The sequence below is a fragment of the Megalops cyprinoides genome, chromosome 9 (genome assembly GCF_013368585.1).
Source record: "Megalops cyprinoides isolate fMegCyp1 chromosome 9, fMegCyp1.pri, whole genome shotgun sequence".
Taxonomy (NCBI): Eukaryota; Metazoa; Chordata; class Actinopteri; order Elopiformes; family Megalopidae; genus Megalops; species Megalops cyprinoides.
Genome location: NC_050591.1, coordinates 21,211,896 through 21,232,442, shown reverse-complemented (window position 1 = coordinate 21,232,442; position 20,547 = coordinate 21,211,896). Strand labels below are relative to the sequence as shown.

Here is a 20,547-nt window from a genome sequence, read left to right as displayed (position 1 = left end):
TTCTCAGGTGAGAACTTACAGTAAACTTCAAGTTCAAACTCTTCATCTGGTCACATATAACACAAGGAATGTGATAAGAGCTTCAGAGGAGGAGGGAAGAATGGCAGCCAATAGTGGAAAAATATACCCAAAAAAACATAGTCCCTTTAAAAGTGGAATCTGGAATTGGCCCCTTGTCTTGGAGCACAGTAGTATATTTCACACAAAGTTATCAATACATGGAACAGGTCGCCAGGTCATGTAGTTGAGGCAGAGACCCTTGCTGTGTTCAAGTACAGACTTGATGCAGTTTTGGATACTCTTTAAATGTAATGGTGAGTTTAGTTGGGCCGAATGGCCTGTTTTCGTCATAATATGTTCTTATGTTATCAAAAAGCACATTTCAGTGTGAGGAGAAAGCAAGGCAGACTGCTGTGAAGAAAGAATTTGCTACCCCCCTCTCACATGAGAAAAATAATCGCTGGCTTATGTTTTAGTAAGGACATTGTGAGCTATAGGCATTTTATTTAATAAATTGTTAAAATAGCTCTCTTTCACTCAATTTTCTTCACTGTCAAGAACATAAAATAAAATTGTTTAAAATGTTCAACATCGATATCAGCCTGTAGTACTTCATGTTGGGTTGCATAAAGTGTATAAAGCATTAAATAAATGACAAATAGATGGTCACTCATTGCAATGATAGAACACCTAAGCTTGCTTTCTAGGTAGCTATTGTCTCACTTTAATAAGGCGTACTCCCAGTCAATGAAAATCTTAAAATAGCATTGGAGATCCCATTACATCATCATGTTGTGTTCATGACATTAATCCTGCAACCTTATGAGATAGTACAAAGCACCTGATTTAATTTAGTTTGCAAAGAAAGGTCTCATGATTCCTCTACCGGAGAAATCTCAAGTGAACAACACATTGTAATACAATGTTAATGACAGGTAATTGACGTTAGGATCATTTTAAGTTAAAGAAAAGGGCAGTTTGGTAATGTTAAAGGGAGGGACTGTGAGGAATCATCAGATATTTACACCAAAATCCAGGAACCACACCCCATGACATAAATGATGATTTAGGGAGGTACATCATGTGATCAAATTAAACTTTGTGTTGTATTTGCGCCAATCATTAAAAGGTTTCAATATCACAGCTGGAGTAGGTTCTGCCCGGTGGCATGCAAGATGCAGTGAAGGGGGGCCCGAAGCATTAAACACAGCCAAAGACAGACTAATTTATGAGGCACTCTGATGCAGCAAGCCATCTTTGCTGCATGTGTTTAAATTGGAATTAACCTATCAAAAGACTAAGGGTCAATCAAAGTGGTTAGAAAAATTTAAAAAGTTCAACCAACTATACAAGGGAGACACAGGAATTTCACTATGCCACTGGCTACACTTCAAATGAAACTTCAAATGGAATTTGTGCACATGTCATGAGGCTATTAAACACAACTAAAGAATAATGACAAATTCTACAATGAAGTAGAATGCTTTTTATAGACAGAAAGTACAGAAGTGGATAACATCAAATGCATAACAACACACATCACCCTTCATTTTGGTGTGATTCTTTACAATTTCTCACAGTCACAGAATAGATAAGAGAATTTCAAAATCTGTATATATAAGAAGGCCCAAAAGTGATGCATTTTGGTAGAATGAGAATACTGTCTCAGAGCCCATGACAGAGATTTGAAAGGTCAAATCTCTGGTTGACTGACTGGTCCTCCATGTTAGTTTATTAAATTGACAACAGATACAGTACTTTCAAGAGTAATTATGTTTGCCGTTGCTGTTGCCTTTGCATCTAATGCATTTTTTTTTCCTTTCCTTTCCTTCCTTTTCCCGGAACTCAGTCATGCCTTTGAGAATCATGGATGGATGGAGAATTAAAACTCTGCTGCATTTAAACTGGGCACATCACAGCACTGGATCAGAGACGTACGGCAGGATGGCACTGCAGACCATGCTGCTGGCTGTGACAGTCATCTGGACTGCAGCAGAGACGCCACCATGCAGAATACTGGGGAAGGCAGCCAAGCCGAGCTTCTCTCAGCTGGGAGACATCAACATTGGTGGAGTTTTCTCCCCCCACAACAGTCCCTCAGAAAGAACCATCCAATTTCGATCTATGCCAGAGCCCCTGCAGTGCTCACGGTGAGGTAAACTAAGAACAACATTTTTAATGGCTGTTTGTAGTGGTAGTCATTTGACAGTAGGGTGCCTTTGTTGTTGAATCTTCATGTTAAAATGTATGTTAATATTGACGATACATAAAACTGTCACAAATGTAAATTGCCTTACATGTGGTTTGCTTATTGTACAAATGTATGATAACAGCTTAATTTAAATGTTTACCCTTTTACCGAAATGACTCATTTGAATATTGGGCATAAAAGTTTTATTCATTTTTATCAATGTTCACCATCATGTGTCATTTCTAGAATCAATGTCAGGGAATTCTGGGTGGCCCAGACCATGATCTTTGCCATTGAAGAAATAAACAACAGAACTGACATCCTGCCAGGTATATCTCTGGGCTATAAGATCTATGACTCCTGTAGCATGACAATGTTATCAGTAGAATCAGCCATGGCTCTGATGAATGGCTATGAGGAAATTTTGACAGACACATCGTGCTCCATACCAGCGGCAGTGCAGGCTATCATTGGAGAATCTGCATCTACGAACACCATTGCGCTTGCAGAAAGTGTGGGCCTGTTTCAAATTCCAGTGGTGCGTTATTCTAATAATTTTTGTATATTGCAAGATAGCAATTTCTTCAAGAACACTTGTGGATGAAATGTTGGTAGTGAGGAGTAATTTTAGTAGTAATACTGGAGTGAGCTAACTGGATATTTTCCATTTTGTCACTGATGTGAAAAAATACATGTGTGACATACGCATGTTAAGTTTTCATTTAAAAATGTTTAAAAAGTCATTTTTAGCAAACTCCACCAACTGGAGAACTCCACCATTTAACTCCACCCCATTTAAAAATATACTTTGACCAGTAAATATTGTTCAATACCCCCTGCACATATAATACTATATATAAATACATAAATTGTAAGGAGAGTTTTTTGTGAAGATAGTCGCTAATTTTTTATTTTTTAAACTTACATCTTATATCTAAAGTCTACACAATAATGTTTCAGAAAGATTGAAAGAAAAAGTGTTTGCAGAGCCAGAACACTAGCTCTAAGAATATGTATTTACAGTAAATAAATACATTCATAAAATGTAAGCCGGTCTACACTCTTATAACTGGTCAGTGGCATGGCATTGAATTTATTCTACTTTATTTTTTGAAGTTCTGATCTATTATATACTTTTTCATGTTTTTCACAGATCAGTCACTTTGCTACATGTGCATGTCTGAGCAATAGGAAAAGGTTCCCCTCATTCTTCAGAACCATTCCCAGTGACTATTACCAGAGCAGAGCACTGGCTCAGCTGGTGAAGCACTTTGGCTGGACCTGGATAGGAGCAGTGAGAAGTGACAGTGACTATGGGAACAATGGAATGGCCACGTTTATTGAAGCTGCCCAACAGGAAGGGATCTGCATCGAGTATTCAGAGAAATTCCACAGAACAGAAACAGACAAATTACTGAAGGTTGTAGATGTTATCAAAAGAGGTACAGCAAAGGTAGTGGTAGCATTTCTCGCTCAGGGAGAGATGACCAATTTATTAGAACAGCTAATCCTTCAGAACATTAATGGTCTCCAAATGATTGGCAGTGAGGGCTGGATAACTGCAAGCAATCTAGTGACACCAAACAGTTACAGAATACTGGGCGGCTCTATCGGCTTTGCTGTCAGCAAAGTCGAAATTAATGGCTTGAAAGACTTCCTGTTTAAAATTCACCCATCACAAAATCCAGTAAATACTGATGTGATAGATTTCTGGGAAACTGTTTTTCAATGCTCCCTAACAAATGGCAACAATTCACCTTACAATACCCCATGCACTGGATCTGAAAGCTTGAGTGAACTGAAAAACCAATACACTGATATATCAGAACTGAGAATCTCCAATAACGTTTACAAAGCAGTTTACGCTGTTGCATATTCACTGCATGACCTGCTGGCTTGTACAGCCCATCAAGGCTGTTCAAACAGCCTAAAAACAGAACCCTGGCAGGTAATTAATGAGCCCCTATTTACATGGTTCATGAACACACCACCATAAACCAGCTCAACATCTCTAATCTCTGCTGAAATCTGTTTCTTACTCCACAGGTACTTGAGGCACTGAAAAATGTGAACTTTACTTTGGAAACTGGGGAGCAGGTCTCCTTTGATAGTAATGGAGACCCAGCAGCTAAATATGAGGTGGTGAACTGGCAGCTTGGTCCTGATGGTGCAGTACAGTTCAAAGCGGTTGGCTACTATGATGCTTCCTTACCGGCTGGTCAGCAGTTTGTATTGAGTCCTAATAGTATGGTTTGGGCAGGAGGCCTACAACAGGTAAGTGTTCCTTAAAACATGGCTTGATGACACTCAAAATCTGTGTAGGAAGACCTTTTTCTCTGCTCCTGAAAATGGGGGAGTATGTATAAAAATTGCTGTAATTCTCAATGGTTTGTATGAAATTTTTGTTAAACCCCTTGAATTAAAGCTGAAAGTTTGCACTTCACTTCATATCTTGATTGCTTCATTTCAAATGCATTGTGGTCGAGTGCAGAGCCAAAATATTGTTTCACTGTCCAAATTACTTATGGACCTAACTGTATTTAAAAATGATTCTGAACTATGGCAGAGCCTTGAATAAATATAAATTATATAAATATACATAAATTAAAATAATGTTAAATACATCAGTTATTGATATATGTTAGTTAAAAAATTTAAAATTCATATAAATACAGGAGGGGAGACAGTATGTAGTTAGGAAGTAACTTCATACACTAATCAAGCAGAAAATGAAACCAAGACATACAAAAAAACAATATAAAAAAGTGAACACACCACACAATCCAAGTATGTGTGAGCCACAACAATTATAAGCATAAGAATGTTGAAATAATGTTGTAATCTTCAAGGATGAGTTCAAGGGCAAGCTTGCTTACGTTGGAGATTGTTTAATCTGTATGCCTGACGTCAATTACACCTTTAAATTTGCATGTCTAACATCAATGAAGGAATCCTGCTTTCTGTATGCTGCTTGTGGACCCAATCCAGCAACATTCATGTTTTGTTTTTCTTAAGCGCACAGCTCTTTTTCACATTTTCTATATTTGCTGGTAGATATTAATGGCATAATAAGGATCTATGCACTATCTATACACAGTATCATCAATGTGCGCATATCCATTCTCTGTCATACAGAAACCCAGGTCAGTGTGCAGTGAGAGCTGTCCCCCAGGCACTCGCAAAGCCGTGCAGAGAGGGAGGCCCGTCTGCTGCTATGACTGTGTGCCCTGCGCTGAGGGAGAAATCAGCAATACCACAGGTAATTCAGAGCAGGCACTAACAAGTCTACACAGAGACTCTACACAAAGGCTTGCTCATTGGGCTACTTTTATTAGGTAGAAATGTTTCATATACCACACCAAGACTTACAGTTACGTACAGTTTAACTGTACGTTAAACCATATTGTTATACTAGTTTTCTAACCATGTCAATCACCATTTCCTTACAGATGCTAATGACTGTATTCAGTGTCCGGAAGAATATTGGTCTAATGCAAAAAGAGATCAATGTGTATTAAAGGCTTTTGAATTCCTGTCATATGAAGAAGTTATGGGAATAGTGCTTGTCATTTTTTCATTATTTGGAACATGTGTGACTATACTTGTGGCTGTGCTGTTCTTCATACAAAAAGATACTCCCATTGTGAAAGCCAACAACTCTGAGCTCAGTTTCCTGCTGCTCTTCTCATTGAAACTGTGTTTCCTTTGCTCCCTCACCTTCATCGGTCGGCCCTCTGAGTGGTCCTGTATGCTGCGCCACACAGCGTTTGGGATCACCTTTGTCCTCTGCATCTCTTGTGTTCTGGGGAAAACAATAGTGGTCTTAATGGCCTTCAGGGCTACACTTCCAGGCAGTAATGTCATGAAGTGGTTTGGGCCTCTGCAGCAGCGACTCAGCGTTTTTGCTTTCACTCTCATTCAGGTCCTTATTTGTATCCTTTGGTTAACAATATCCCCTCCTTTCCCAAACAAGAATATGAAGCACTACAAAGAAAAGATCATTCTGGAGTGTGATGTAGGATCAGCAGTGGGGTTCTGGGCTGTGCTGGGTTATATTGGTCTCCTCTCTGTCTTGTGCTTTGTGCTGGCTTTTCTGGCTCGTAAGCTGCCTGATAACTTCAATGAAGCCAAATTCATCACATTCAGCATGCTCATATTCTGTGCAGTATGGATCACCTTTATACCAGCTTATGTCAGCTCACCTGGAAAGTTCACTGTAGCTGTGGAAATATTTGCCATTTTAGCTTCAAGTTTTGGTTTACTATTCTGTATTTTTCTTCCAAAATGTTATATAATATTATTCAAACCAGAACAAAACACAAGAAAACATGTAATGGGTAAAACGCATGCCAAGTCTCAATGATTTGCTGTATGATTTTCTGTTGAAGGGGATAGGGCACTGGACTCATAAGTTAGGACCAAAGGGTCATGAGATATTGTGCTATCACAGACACTGCTATTCTGCTTATAATGAAGACCTGGATGTCTAAACAGGTGATATATGTCAAAGAAGAAGGAATGTAAGGAGTGCCATCTATGGTTAACTAATGAAGTCCATAAAGCTGTGCTTAGTACTCACTGCTAAGTACATGGCAGCACATCAGTCAAATGACATCTGACAATGCCATTGCTCAAATTATTTTTGTTGGAAGATATTTGCTGTCTGTAAATGGGAAGCAGAAGGAAATTCATACAGCTGTGTGATATTAGGGAGGTACCTGAAAAACATTCACCATTTATTGTATGATATTTGTAATGTATTATAACTGATCCCATCAAATATTCACTGTACAAAGGGGAAAATGATAGACGCTTTGAGCTAAAGTATAGAAAGGGCTTCCCTGCATAGATCCCACAAACCACCGAAAGTGATAACTGTAGACAAGCATTCTGAACACAAGCAGCCAATGTCGTTCTTTTTTGATGTGCTGTTCTGTAACATGAAATCACAGAAATACCATAGTAAGTTGAGATTGCCTGACTCCCAGCAAGAACACTGACTATGACAAAATATGATTAAAATTACTTGTTTAAAAAAAAATATCATGCCAACATTATCTTATTTCACATTCAATTTTGGTGTTGTTTTCATGAACTATATATATATATATATATATATATATATATATATATATATATATATATATATTGTAGCAAATTTAATAAAGATTATAAGATATCCTAGAGTCTCTACTGCTGGTTCAATGCATGGCAAAATTGGGACTTCTTCAATAGGTACAGTTACCTGTGATTGCTCTGGAAAATATGCTTTACTGTAGCAATGGCATTTACTCCAAAAAAGAAGAGAGCTAGTGTACCATCAACTTTTGTTAGAAACTTAACTGTAAAGTGTGGCACAGTCATCTTTTTTGTTAATGGTGATCTGGGGAGATGTGTTTATGTGTCCCTGCATCAAACACCCAGATGATATCATGCACATTTATATTTCTTTTGCTAGCTTGCTAGCATTTTATTGTAAATTGTTTCACCTGATATGACAGGTTATCCAATATTCACTGCAAAGAATGAAACTAGATAGCTATCTGATGTTAGCCACTGAGGTTTTGTCTGAGGCACTGGCACTGATAGGTGGAACAGGATGTGTATAAGATTCGCTATAACACTAATTTCTTAAAAATACAGAACTCTCATATTGCAATTAAGCTAGATAACTAGCTGTGTTATGTGGTGTTCATTCACTAAAAGAGACCTGCCACATGTTAGCTAGCTAAGTAAATTATGTTGCTGTGGAGAAACTTTCTGACTTTCAATCTTTGTAACACTCTTCTGGAAAATGTTTCTAACAAACATACATACTTTTATTCAGTGGGCTGAGTGCTGCTTTAATAATGTCGGATTGAACACAGCTGTTCAAGATGGCTTGAACGTCAACAAATAGCAAACAAACAGTGAAACAGGAAACAACAAAATTCAGGAAACCACATTTTTCTTATGCTGATTCACTGAGTTTGTAAAAAGGCAACTTCGATGTGAAAAGCTACATGGCAAGCATCATGCTAGCTAGCTCTCACATACAATCTACAGCCAATCTACACACTACAAGTTTGTTTGACAGCTGGAATAAGCTGAGCATTTTTGCATCGTTTGCACACCAAGGATTTTATATAAACACCATGTAATAAAACCATAGAATATAAGAAAGTGCTAACCCGTCTTGTCAGAAATGAATTAGCTTGCTTGCTAGCTAGTTAATTAGAATTAATGCTTAGATCTTATTGTGCACACAGTAGCTTGAGCAGCAGGCTATATTTATTTAGTAAAATGGAATGTGTTTGGAAATGCAACCAGCAGGGAACTGCTGGTTTTAACACAGCCAGATTGTTTTCTTTCAGGGCGCTCCTTCAAATTTGTTTGATAAACTGAACTTCTAGCTGTAACTATGTCTGCTTCAAAGACAGAGTGACTCTTCACCTAGTCACAGATAACACAATGAATGTGACAGGGGCATCAAAGGAGGAGGGATGAATGGCAGCCAACAGCGGAAAAATACAGCCCAAAAAATAATATATGACATCTAACGCATAGGCTCACTTTCTAGGTAGCTATCGTCTCACTTTAATAAGGCATACTCCCAGTCAATGGAAATATTCAATTATCATAGAAGGTCCCATTATATCATCATGTTGTGTTCATTACATTAATCCTGGAACCTGAGAAGATATTACAAAGCACCAAACTGCACCAGAATGTAGTTTGCAACCAAAGGCCTCATGATTCTATGGCAGGAGAAATCTCAAGTGACCAACACATTGTAATACAATGTTAATGACAGGTTATTGATATTAGGATCATTTTAAGTTAAAGAAAAGGGCAGTTTGGTAATGTTAAAGGGAGGGACTGTCAGGAATCGTCAGATATGCACACCAAGATCAAGATGTCATGCAAGATGCAGTAAAGGGGGGCCCGAAGCATTAAACACAGCCAAAGACAGACTAATTTATGAGGCACTCTGATGCAGAAAGCCATCTTTGCTGCATGTGTTTAAATTGGAATTAACCTATCAAAAGACTGTGTAGTTCACTAAGAGTCAATCAAAGTGGTTAGAAAAATTAAAAAAAGTTCAACCAACTATGCAAGGGAGACACAGGAATTCCACTATGCCACTGGCTATACTTCAAATGAAACTTCAAATGGAATTTGTGCACATGTCATGAGGCTACTAAACACAACTAAAGGATAATGACAAATTCTACAATGAGGTAGAATGCTTTGTATAGACAGAAAGTACAGGGGCAGAGAACATCAAAAGCATAACAACATACATCACCCTTAGGTTTGTCATGATTCTTTACAATTTCTCACAGTCACAGAACAGATAAGAGAATTTCAAAATCTGTATATATAAGAAGGCCCAAAAGTGGTCCATTTTGGTAGAATGAGAACACTGTCTCAGAGCCCATGACAGAGATTTGAAAGACATGACTGACAGGTCCTCCATGTTAGTTCATTAAATTGACAACAGATACAGTAGTTAAAAGATTAATTATGTTTGCCGTTGCTGTTGCCTTTGCATCTAATGCATTTTTTTCCCCACTTTCCTTTTCTGGGAACTCAGTCATGCCTTTGAGGATCATGGATGGATGGAGAATTAAAACTCTGCTGCATTTAAACTGGGCGCATCACAGCACTGGATCAGAGACGTACGGCAGGATGGCACTGCAGACCATGCTGCTGGCTGTGACAGTCATCTGGACTGCAGCAGAGACGCCACCATGCAGAATACTGGGGAAGGCAGCCAAGCCAAACTTCTCTCAGCTGGGAGACATCAACCTCGGTGGAGTTTTCTCCCTCCACAAAAGTCCCTCAGAAAGAACCATCCAATTTCGATCTATGCCAGAGCCTCTGCAGTGTTCACAGTGAGTTAATCTAATAATAAAATTTTTAATAGCTGTTTATAGTTGAAGTCATTTGACACATAACATCAATGATACGTAAAAAACTGTATTGAATGTATAATGCTTTGCATGTGATTTGCTTATTGTACAAATACATACTAACAACTTAATTTAAATATTTACCGTTTTACTGAAATAATAGATTTGAATATTGGGCATAAAAGTTTCATTCATTTTTATCAATGAACAACATCATGTGTCATTTCTAGAATCAATGTTAGGGAATTCTGGGTGGCCCAGACCATGATCTTTGCCATTGAAGAAATAAACAACAGAACTGACATCCTGCCAGGTATATTTCTGGGCTATAAGATCTATGACTCCTGTAGCACTACAATGTTAACGGCGGGATCAGCCATGGCTCTGATGAACAGCTATGAGGAAATTCTGACAGATACATCATGCTCCATACCAGCAGCAGTGCAGGCTGTCATTGGAGAATCTGGGTCTACGAACACCATTGCACTTGCAGAAAGTGTGGGATTGTTTCAAATTCCAGTGGTGCGTTATTGTAATAATTATTATACACAGCAAACCAGCAATTTATTCATGAGCACTTGTGCATGAAATCTAGTCAGGCACATTTTGTCTCTGATATAATAAAAACAAAATAGATGTGTACAATTCACATGTAAAGTATTAATTTAAAAACATTTAAAAAAATATTATTAGCAAACTCTACTATGCTACCAATTAGTTTAAAGTATACTTTGACCAGTAAAATATTGTTCAATACATTTTTCATTTTACTTCCTGCTAGGAAAAGTGAAATATCCCCTACACATGTAATGCTATATTAATTAGTGTGATAATAGTTTTTGTGAGGATAGACACTAAATGCAGTAATCTAATTACATTCAAAACCAAGACATTGTATTTGCCTGTGACTGCATCACATAATAGCATCAAATCTGAGATATGTTGTGGATTTTGTAATCTAATATAATATCTAATATCTCAACAAGGATGTCTGAGAAGGATTGAAAGAAAATGTTCTTACAAAGGCAGAATGCTTGGAAGAATATATATTTAGATTGAAAAAAAAAACATAAATAATAAGCCCATCTGAACTGTTGTAATACCTCAGTGAAATGATAATTTAATTTATTCTGTTCTATTAATTTATTCTTTTTTTCATTTGAAGCTCTGATGTATTTCGTATTTTTTCATGTTTTTCACAGATCAGTCACTTTGCTACATGTGCATGCCTGAGCAATAGGAAAAGGTTCCCCTCGTTCTTCAGAACCATTCCCAGTGACTATTACCAGAGCAGAGCGCTGGCTCAGCTGGTGAAGCACTTTGGCTGGACCTGGATAGGAGCAGTGAGAAGTGACAGTGACTATGGGAACAATGGAATGGCCACGTTTATTGAAGCTGCCCAACAGGAAGGGATCTGCATCGAGTATTCAGAGAAATTCCACAGAGCAGAAACAGACAAATTACTGAAGGTTGTTGATGTTATCAAGGGAGGTACGGCAAAAGTGGTGATTGCATTTCTTGCGTTTGGAGAGATGAACAATTTACTGGAACAGCTAACCATTCAGAACATCACTGGTCTTCAACTGATCGGCAGTGAAGCCTGGATAACTGCAAGTAATCTAGTGACACCAGGCATTTATAGAATACTGGGCGGCTCTATCGGCTTTGCTGTCAGCAAAGTTGAAATTAATGGCTTGAAAGAGTTCTTGTTTAAAATTCACCCATCACAAAATCCAGAAAATACCGATGTTGTAGATCTCTGGGAAACTCTTTTTCAGTGTTCTCTAACAAATGGCAACAATTCACCTTACAAGACCCCCTGCACTGGATCTGAAAGCTTGAGTGAACTGAAAAACCAATACACTGATATATCAGAGCTTAGAGTATCCAACAACGTTTACAAAGCAGTTTACGCTGTTGCGCATTCCCTACATGACCTGCTGGCTTGTACAGCCCATCAAGGCTGTGCAAAGAGCCTGAACACAGAGCCCTGGCAGGTAATTAATGAGCCCCTATTTACATGGCTCATAAACACACCACCATAAACCAGCTCAATACCTCTAATCTCTGCTGAAATCTGTTTCTTACTCCACAGGTGCTTCAGGCATTGAAAACAGTGAACTTTACTTTGAAAACTGGAGAGCAGGTCTCCTTTGATAGTAATGGAGACCCAGCAGCCAAATATGAGGTGGTGAACTGGCAGCTTGGTCCTGATGGTGCTGTACAGTTCAAAGCAGTTGGCTACTATGATGCTTCCTTACCGGCTGGTCAGCAGGTTGTATTGAGTCCTGATAGTATGGTTTGGGCAGGAGGCCTACAACAGGTAAGTGTTCATGTACTATATTAAAGCCTGGCTTTGTGACAGTTATCAAAACCTGTAAAATAGGACCTTTCCTCTGCTCTCCATTGGGTATTTTACAGTTAAACCTAGACTTTTTTGACATTTATCTGTATCATTTTGTGTATTTACAATTGATTCCAAACCGCGGCAGAACCTTAAACAAAAATGTCAGTGTTAAATATGTCAGATATTGAGATGTGTTAGTTAATGCATTCAATTCATATAAATCACAGGAGGGGAGACAGGGTGTAGTTAGCAAGCAACTTCACACACTAATCAAGCAGAAAATGAAACCATGACATACAAAAAAAAAAAAAAAAAAACAATATCCAAAAGTGTACCTACCACACAATCAGCATATTTGTGAGTCACATCAATTATAAGAATAAGAATGTGGAAATAATGTTCTAATCTTGAAGGATGAGTTTCAGGGCAGGATTACTTACAGTTGAGACTCTTTAATATGTATGCCTGACATCAAATACACCTCTCAGTTTGCATGCCTCACATCAATGAAGGAATCCTTTCTGTATGCTGCTTGTGGACCCAATCCAGCAACATTTATATCTAATGATTCTGCTGTGCACATAAACTTTCTTTTACCACTAGATCAATGTTACTTTATTTGGTGGTTGAGATTAATGCTATCATTCCAAACTATCCATGCATGCTATCATCCATGAGCACTCAGAGTTATAAATGACACATGTGCATTCTCTGTCATACAGAAACCCAGGTCAGTGTGCAGTGAGAGCTGTCCCCCAGGCACTCGCAAAGCCGTGCAGAGAGGGAGGCCCGTCTGCTGCTACGACTGTGTGCCTTGCGCTGAGGGAGAAATCAGCAATACCACAGGTAATTCAGAGCCAGCACTAACAAGTCTACCCAAAGGCTTTGCCTGTTGTGCTCTTTCTATTAGGTAGAAAATGTTCAGTACACTCGATCCATAGAACTGCAGTCTGAACAATATTGCTATGCTAGTTTTCTAACCATTTCAATCATCATTTTCTTACAGATACTAATGACTGTATTCAGTGTCCGGAAGAATATTGGTCTAATGCAAAAAGAGATCAATGTGTTTTAAAGGCTGTTGAATTCCTCTCTTATGAAGAAGTTATGGGAATAGTGCTAGTCATTTTTTCATTATTTGGAGCAAGCGTGACTATACTTGTGGCTGTGCTGTTCTTCATACAAAAAGATACTCCCATTGTAAAAGCCAACAACTCTGAGCTCAGTTTCCTGCTGCTCTTCTCATTGAAACTGTGTTTCCTTTGCTCCCTCACCTTCATCGGTCGGCCCTCTGAGTGGTCCTGTATGCTGCGCCACACAGCGTTTGGGATCACCTTTGTCCTCTGCATCTCTTGTGTTCTGGGGAAAACAATAGTGGTCTTAATGGCCTTCAGGGCTACACTTCCAGGCAGTAATGTCATGAAGTGGTTTGGGCCTCTGCAGCAGAGACTCAGCGTTTTTGCTTTCACTCTCATTCAGGTCCTTATTTGTATCCTTTGGTTAACAATATCCCCTCCTTTCCCCAATATGAACATGAAGCACTACAAAGAAAAGATCATTCTGGAGTGTGATGTAGGATCAGCAGTGGGGTTCTGGGCTGTCCTGGGCTATATTGGACTCCTCTCTGTCTTGTGCTTTGTGCTGGCTTTTCTGGCTCGTAAGCTGCCTGATAACTTCAATGAAGCCAAATTCATCACATTCAGCATGCTCATATTCTGTGCCGTCTGGATCACCTTTATACCAGCTTATGTCAGCTCACCTGGAAAGTTCACTGTAGCTGTGGAAATATTTGCCATTTTAGCTTCAAGTTTTGGTTTACTATTCTGTATTTTTCTTCCAAAATGTTATATAATATTATTCAAACCAGAACAAAACACAAGAAAACATGTAATGGGTAAAACACATGCCAAGTCTCAATGATTTACTGTATGATTTTCTGCTGAAGGGGCTGGGGCACTGGACTCATAATTTAGTACCAAAGGATCATGAGATACCGTACTATCACAGACACTGCTACTCTGCTTATGATGAAGACCTGGATGTCTAAACAGGTGATATATGTCAAAGAAGAAGGAATGTAAGGAGTGGCATCTATGGTTAACTTAAGAAATAAATAACTAATAAAATTAATAAATCTGTGATCACTGTTCTCTGCTAAGCACATTGCAGTATAATGAATCAAATGAATCATCTAAATTTGCCTCAAATTATTTCTATTGCTGGATATTTTCTGTCTGTAAATGGGAAGCAAAAGGGAATATATTATTCATAGAGCTGTCACGTGTAACAGTAATAGTAAGTAACAGTTAAGCATACAGTTATTAAAAATTCTATCAAATACACCCTGCACAAAGGGTAAAATGATACACACTTTGAGCTAAGGAAGTATAGACAGGGCTTTCCTTCACACATCCCACAAACCACTGAAAGTGACAGCCGTGAACCAGCATTCTCACAAGCAGCCCATCTCGTTCTCTATTGATGTGCTGTTTGGTAACAAGAAACCACAGAAATACCAAACCAAGATGAGATATTTCTTGACTCCTATTTATAACTGTCATTAAAAGGTACTGTATGAATACCACATCTACTGTAGTTTCTGCCTGGTGACATGCAAGATGCAGTGAAGGGGGGCCCGAAGAAGTAAATAAAGCCAAAGACAGACTAATTTATGAGGCACTCTGATGCAGCAACCCATCTTTGCTGCATGTGTTTAAACTGAACTCAGTGTATCATAAGAGTGTGTAGTTCATTAAGGGCCAATCAAAGTGGTTAGGAAAACTAAAGGTTCAACCTGCAAAGGGCCCCCTCCCCAACTATGCAGGTAGGCCCCAGGATTTTACAATGCGCCACTGCTTCTACCTCAGATGAAATGTCAAATGCAACTTCAGATAGAAGTTGTGAATATATCATGATGCTATTAAACACAAATAAAGGAAAATGACAAATTCTGCAATGAAGTAGAATGTTTTTACAGACAGAAAGTATAGAGGTGGATAACATCAAATGCAGAAAAACATACATTAGCTTTAGTTTTGGTGTGATTGTTTAAAATTTCTCATAGTCACAGAATACATAAAACAATTTCAAAATCTGTGTACATAAGAAGGCCCAAAAGTGGTCCATTTTGGTAGAATGAGAACACTGTCTCAGAGCCCATGACAGAGATTTGAAAGACATGACTGACTGGTCTCCATGTTAGTTTATTCAATTTAGTTACAAGAGTAATTATGTTTGCCGTTGCTGTTGCCTTTGCATCCACCTTCCTTTTCCCGGAACTCAGTCATGCCTTTGAGAATCATGGATGGATGGAGAATTAAAACTCTGCTGCATTTAAACTGGGCACATCACAGCACTGGATCAGAGACGTACGGCAGGATGACACTGCAGACCATGCTGCTGGCTGTGACAGTCATCTGGACTGCAGCAGAGACGCCACCATGCAGAATACTGGGGAAGGCAGCCAAGCCAAGCTTCTCTCAGCTGGGAGACATCAACCTCGGTGGAGTTTTCTCCCTCCACAACAGTCCCTCAGAAAGAACCATCCAATTTCGATCTATGCCAGAGCCCCTGCAGTGTTCACGGTGAGGTAAACTAAGAATAACATTTTTAGTAGCTGTTTGTAGTGGTAGTCATTTGACAGTAAGGTGCTGCTTTTGTTAATCTGTATGTTTAAATTTATGGTAATATCAATGATAAGTAAAAATATCATGAATGCAAGTTACCTTATGTCTACTTTGCTTGTAATGCAAAGAAATGATAACATCTTAATTTAAATGCTTACCCTGTTACTTAAATTACACATTTGAATATTGGGCATAAAAGTTTCATTCATTTTTATCAATGATCAACATAATGAATCATTTCCAGAATCAATTTCAGGGAATTCTGGCTTGCTCAGACCATGATCTTTGCCATTGAAGAAATAAACAACAGAACTGACATCCTGCCAGGTATATCTCTGGGCTATAAGATCTATGACTCCTGTAGTGCTACAATGTTAACAGCAGCATCAGCCATGGCTCTGATGAACGGCTATGAGGAAATTTTGACAGACACATCGTGCTCCATACCAGCAGCAGTGCAGGCTATCATTGGAGAATCTGGGTCTACGAACACTATTGCACTTGCAGAAAGTGTGGGCTTGTTTCAAATTCCAGTGGTACGTTATTCTAATAATTTTTGTATACAGAAAGGCAGCAATTTCCTCAAGAACACTTGTGGATCTCTTGGTAATTAGGCAAAATAATTTTCCTAAAAGTTTTGGAGTGTCTGAATTGGATATTTAACATTCTGTCACTGATGTAAAGAAAAAATACATGTGCAAGAGGTGCGTATAAAGTTTTCATTTAAAAATGTTTGAAATGTAATTTTTTAGCAAACTCCACCAACTGGACAACACTAATTCATTTAAAAATATACTTTGACCAGTAAAATATTGTTCAATACCCCCTGCACATGTAATACTATATTCCTCATTGCAAGAAAAGTTTTCTTGTGAAGACTGTTGCTAACTGTAGTAATAATTATTAAAAATTATCTCCTTATATTCAACACCAAGACATTGTATTTACCGGTGACTGCATCACCTAATAGCATCAAATGTGAGATATGTAGTGGATTTTGTAAACTTACATCTTATATCGAATTTCACAGCAAGAATGTGTGAGAAATATTGACACAAAAAGTGTTTACAGAGCCAGTAAATGTTCTCTATATTTAGAGTAAATAAAAACATACTTAACGAGTAAGCCTGTCTACACTCTTGTAACACCTCTGTGGCATGATAATTTAATTCATTCTACATTTTTCACTCGAAGTTCTGATGTATTTTATATTTTTTTCATGTTTTTCACAGATCAGTCACTTTGCCACATGTGCATGCCTGAGCAATAGGAAAAGGTTCCCCTCGTTCTTCAGAACCATTCCCAGTGACTATTACCAGAGCAGAGCACTGGCTCAGCTGGTGAAGCACTTTGGCTGGACCTGGGTAGGAGCAGTGAGAAGTGACAGTGACTATGGGAACAATGGAATGGCCACCTTTATTGAAGCTGCCCAACAGGAAGGGATCTGCATCGAGTATTCAGAGAAATTCCACAGAACAGAACCAGAAAAATTACTGAAGGTTATAGATGTTATCAAGAGAGGTACAGCAAAGGTAGTGCTGGCATTTCTCGCTCAGGGAGAGATGAGCAAGCTGTTTGAACAGTTAACCATTCAGAACATTACAGGTCTCCAAATGATTGGCAGTGAGGGCTGGATAACTGCAAGCAATCTGGTGACACCAACCAGTTACACAATACTGGGCGGCTCTATCGGTTTCGCTGTTCGCCAAGGCAAAATCGATGGCTTGAAAGAATTTGCGTTTAAACTTCACCCCTCCCAATACCCAGGAAACACTGATGTCATAGATTTTTGGGAAGCTGCTTTTCAGTGTTCTCTAACAAATGGCAACAATTCACCTTACAATACCCCCTGCACTGGATCTGAAAGCTTAAATGGAATGAAAAACCAATACACTGATGTATCAGAACTGAGAATCTCAAACAACGTTTACAAAGCAGTTTATGCTGTTGCATATTCGCTGCATGACCTGCTGGCTTGTACAGCTCATCAAGGCTGTTCAAACAGCCTGAACACAGAGCCCTGGAAGGTAATTAATGGGCCCCTATTTACATGGTTCATAAACACACCACAATAAACCAGCTCAACATCTCTAATCTCTGCTGAAATCTGTTTCTTACTCCACAGGTGCTTCAGGCATTGAAAAATGTGAACTTTACTTTGGAAACTGGAGAGCAGGTCTCCTTTGATAGTAATGGAGATCCAGCAGCCAAATATGAGGTGGTGAACTGGCAGCTTGGTCCTGGTGGTGCAGTACAGTTCAAAGCGGTTGGCTACTATGATGCCTCCTTACCAGCTGGTCAGCAGTTTGTTTTGAGTCCTGATAGTATGGTTTGGGCAGGAGGCCTACAGCAGGTAAGTGTAATACATTAAAACATGGCTTGGTGACAGTTCTCAAAACCTGTATAGGAGGACCTTTTCTGTGCTCTCAATGGGCTATATTTTAATTATATCTACATATTTCTGACTTTTATTTGTGTGATTTTGTGTATTTAAAAAATATTCTGAACTGTCGCAGAGCAGAGCATTTTTAGTTATATTTAGTTATATAAATATAACTAAAAATAAAAATAATGTTAAATATGTCAGATATTGATGTGTTAATTAATACATTCATAATTCATATCAGTCATAGGAGGGGAGACATGATGTAGTAGGCAAGTAATTTCATATACTAATCAAGCAGAAAATGAAACCATGACATAAAAAAAAAATATGAAAAAGTGTGATTTGTGAGTGACTTCATGTTATGTAGTGTGTGTGTTACATAATTTGTTATGTTTTTATTAGCATTATTAATTTAAGCTCATCATAGTTTTCACCACTGCATTTGTTATACGCTGTAATGTTAAATCACTGTTTCCTCAAAGGTAATGTTGGCTAGTATTTTTCCACCACACTGGTTTGACCAGTGGCTAATCACACCCGTGTGACTGTATGCGCGAAAGGGTTAAGTCTGCATGCCTCACATCAATGAAGGAATCCTTTCTGTGTGCTGACTGTGGACCTAATTCAGCAACATTCATGTTTTGTGTTTCTGATCTGCACATAATCTTTCCCTTTCACCTCTATTTCACATTTTTTGTATTTGGTATAATTCCAAAGGATCTAAGTGGTCAGAGTTATAAATGACACAAATCCATTCTCTGTCATATAGAAACCCAGGTCAGTGTGCAGTGAGAGCTGCCCCCCCGGCACTCGCAAAGCTGTGCAGAGAGGGAGGCCCATCTGCTGCTATGACTGTGTGCCCTGCGGTGAGGGAGAAATCAGCAACACCACAGGTAATTCAGAGCCAGTACTAACAAGTCTATGCAAAGGCACTACTACTATTGGGTAGAAAATGTTCAGTATACTCCATGCATAGAACTGCAGTCTGAACAATATTGTTATGCTAGTTTTCTAACCATGTCAATCATCATTTCCTTACAGATGCTAATGACTGTATTCAGTGTCCGGAAGAATATTGGTCTAATGCAAAAAGAGATCAATGCGTATTAAAGGCTGTTGAATTCCTCTCTTATGAAGAAGTTATGGGAATAGTGCTTGTCATTTTTTCATTATTTGGAGCATGTGTGACTATACTTGTGGCTGTGCTGTTCTTCAAACAAAAGGACACTCCCATTGTTAAAGCCAACAACTCTGAGCTCAGTTTCCTGCTGCTCTTTTCATTGAAACTGTGTTTCCTTTGCTCCCTCACCTTCATCGGACGGCCTTTGGATTGGTCCTGTATGCTGCGCCACACAGCGTTTGGGATCACCTTTGTCCTCTGCATCTCTTGTGTTCTGGGGAAAACAATAGTGGTCTTAATGGCCTTCAGGGCTACACTTCCAGGCAGTAATGTCATGAAGTGGTTTGGGCCTCTGCAGCAGCGACTCAGCGTTTTTGCTTTCACTCTCATTCAGGTCCTTATTTGTATACTTTGGTTAACAATATCCCCTCCTTACCCCAATATGAACATGAAGCACTACAAAGAAAAGATCATTCTGGAGTGTGATGTAGGATCAGCAGTGGGGTTCTGGGCTGTACTGGGGTATATTGGTCTCCTCTCTGTCTTGTGCTTTGTGCTGGCTTTTCTGGCTCGTAAGCTGCCTGATAACTTCAATGAAGCCAAATTCATCACATTCAGCATGCTCATATTCTGTGCAGTATGGATCACCTTTATACCAGCTTATGTCAGCTCACCTGGAAAGTTCACTGTAGCTGTGGAAATATTTGCCATTTTAGCTTCAAGTTTTGGTTTACTATTCTGTATTTTTCTTCCAAAATGTTATATAATATTATTCAGACCAGAACAAAATACAAGAAAACATGTAATGGGTAAAACGCATGCCAAGTCTCAATGATTTGCTGTATGATTTTCTGCTGAAGGGGATAGGGCACTGGACTCATAAGTTAGGACCAAAGGTCATGAGATACCGTACTATCACAGACACTGCTATTCTGCTTATGATGAAGACCTGGATGTCTAAACAGGTGATATATGTCAAAGA

At 38.7% G+C, this 20,547-nt stretch overlaps 3 protein-coding genes across 3 annotated transcripts; all 3 read left to right on the top strand.

Annotated features, from left to right (window-relative positions):
- The first annotated feature begins 2,013 nt into the window (after positions 1-2,013).
- Positions 2,014-6,554, top strand: LOC118782694 (extracellular calcium-sensing receptor-like). The gene is made up of 6 exons (XM_036536168.1): positions 2,014-2,150; positions 2,438-2,729; positions 3,345-4,139; positions 4,238-4,465; positions 5,327-5,450; positions 5,641-6,554. The coding sequence occupies exons 1-6, from the start codon at positions 2,125-2,127 to the stop codon at positions 6,552-6,554; spliced, it is 2,379 nt and encodes a 792-aa protein (XP_036392061.1). The 5' UTR covers positions 2,014-2,124.
- A 3,377-nt stretch (positions 6,555-9,931) lies between these two features.
- LOC118782695 (extracellular calcium-sensing receptor-like) lies at positions 9,932-14,353 on the top strand. Its single transcript, XM_036536169.1, has 6 exons — positions 9,932-10,068; positions 10,317-10,608; positions 11,289-12,083; positions 12,182-12,409; positions 13,156-13,279; positions 13,440-14,353. The coding sequence occupies exons 1-6, from the start codon at positions 10,043-10,045 to the stop codon at positions 14,351-14,353; spliced, it is 2,379 nt and encodes a 792-aa protein (XP_036392062.1). The 5' UTR covers positions 9,932-10,042.
- Positions 14,354-15,856: 1,503 nt separating this feature from the next.
- On the top strand, positions 15,857-20,400 carry LOC118782675 (extracellular calcium-sensing receptor-like). Its single transcript, XM_036536120.1, has 6 exons — positions 15,857-16,017; positions 16,304-16,595; positions 17,292-18,086; positions 18,185-18,412; positions 19,215-19,338; positions 19,487-20,400. The coding sequence occupies exons 1-6, from the start codon at positions 15,992-15,994 to the stop codon at positions 20,398-20,400; spliced, it is 2,379 nt and encodes a 792-aa protein (XP_036392013.1). The 5' UTR covers positions 15,857-15,991.
- The last annotated feature ends 147 nt before the right edge of the window (positions 20,401-20,547 follow it).

Bases quoted from the DNA above. Each gene is read 5' to 3' on its own strand.
- LOC118782695 (XM_036536169.1), top strand. From the start codon at position 10,043: ATGCCAGAGCCTCTGCAGTGTTCACA. The intron at 12,084-12,181 runs GTAATTAATGAG...CTTACTCCACAG, and splicing joins TGAACACAGAGCCCTGGCAG to GTGCTTCAGGCATTGAAAAC. The intron at 12,410-13,155 runs GTAAGTGTTCAT...TCTGTCATACAG, and splicing joins GGGCAGGAGGCCTACAACAG to AAACCCAGGTCAGTGTGCAG.
- LOC118782675 (XM_036536120.1), top strand. From the start codon at position 15,992: ATGCCAGAGCCCCTGCAGTGTTCACG. The intron at 18,413-19,214 runs GTAAGTGTAATA...TCTGTCATATAG, and splicing joins GGGCAGGAGGCCTACAGCAG to AAACCCAGGTCAGTGTGCAG. The intron at 19,339-19,486 runs GTAATTCAGAGC...ATTTCCTTACAG, and splicing joins AGAAATCAGCAACACCACAG to ATGCTAATGACTGTATTCAG.
- LOC118782694 (XM_036536168.1), top strand. From the start codon at position 2,125: ATGCCAGAGCCCCTGCAGTGCTCACG. The intron at 4,140-4,237 runs GTAATTAATGAG...CTTACTCCACAG, and splicing joins TAAAAACAGAACCCTGGCAG to GTACTTGAGGCACTGAAAAA. The intron at 4,466-5,326 runs GTAAGTGTTCCT...TCTGTCATACAG, and splicing joins GGGCAGGAGGCCTACAACAG to AAACCCAGGTCAGTGTGCAG.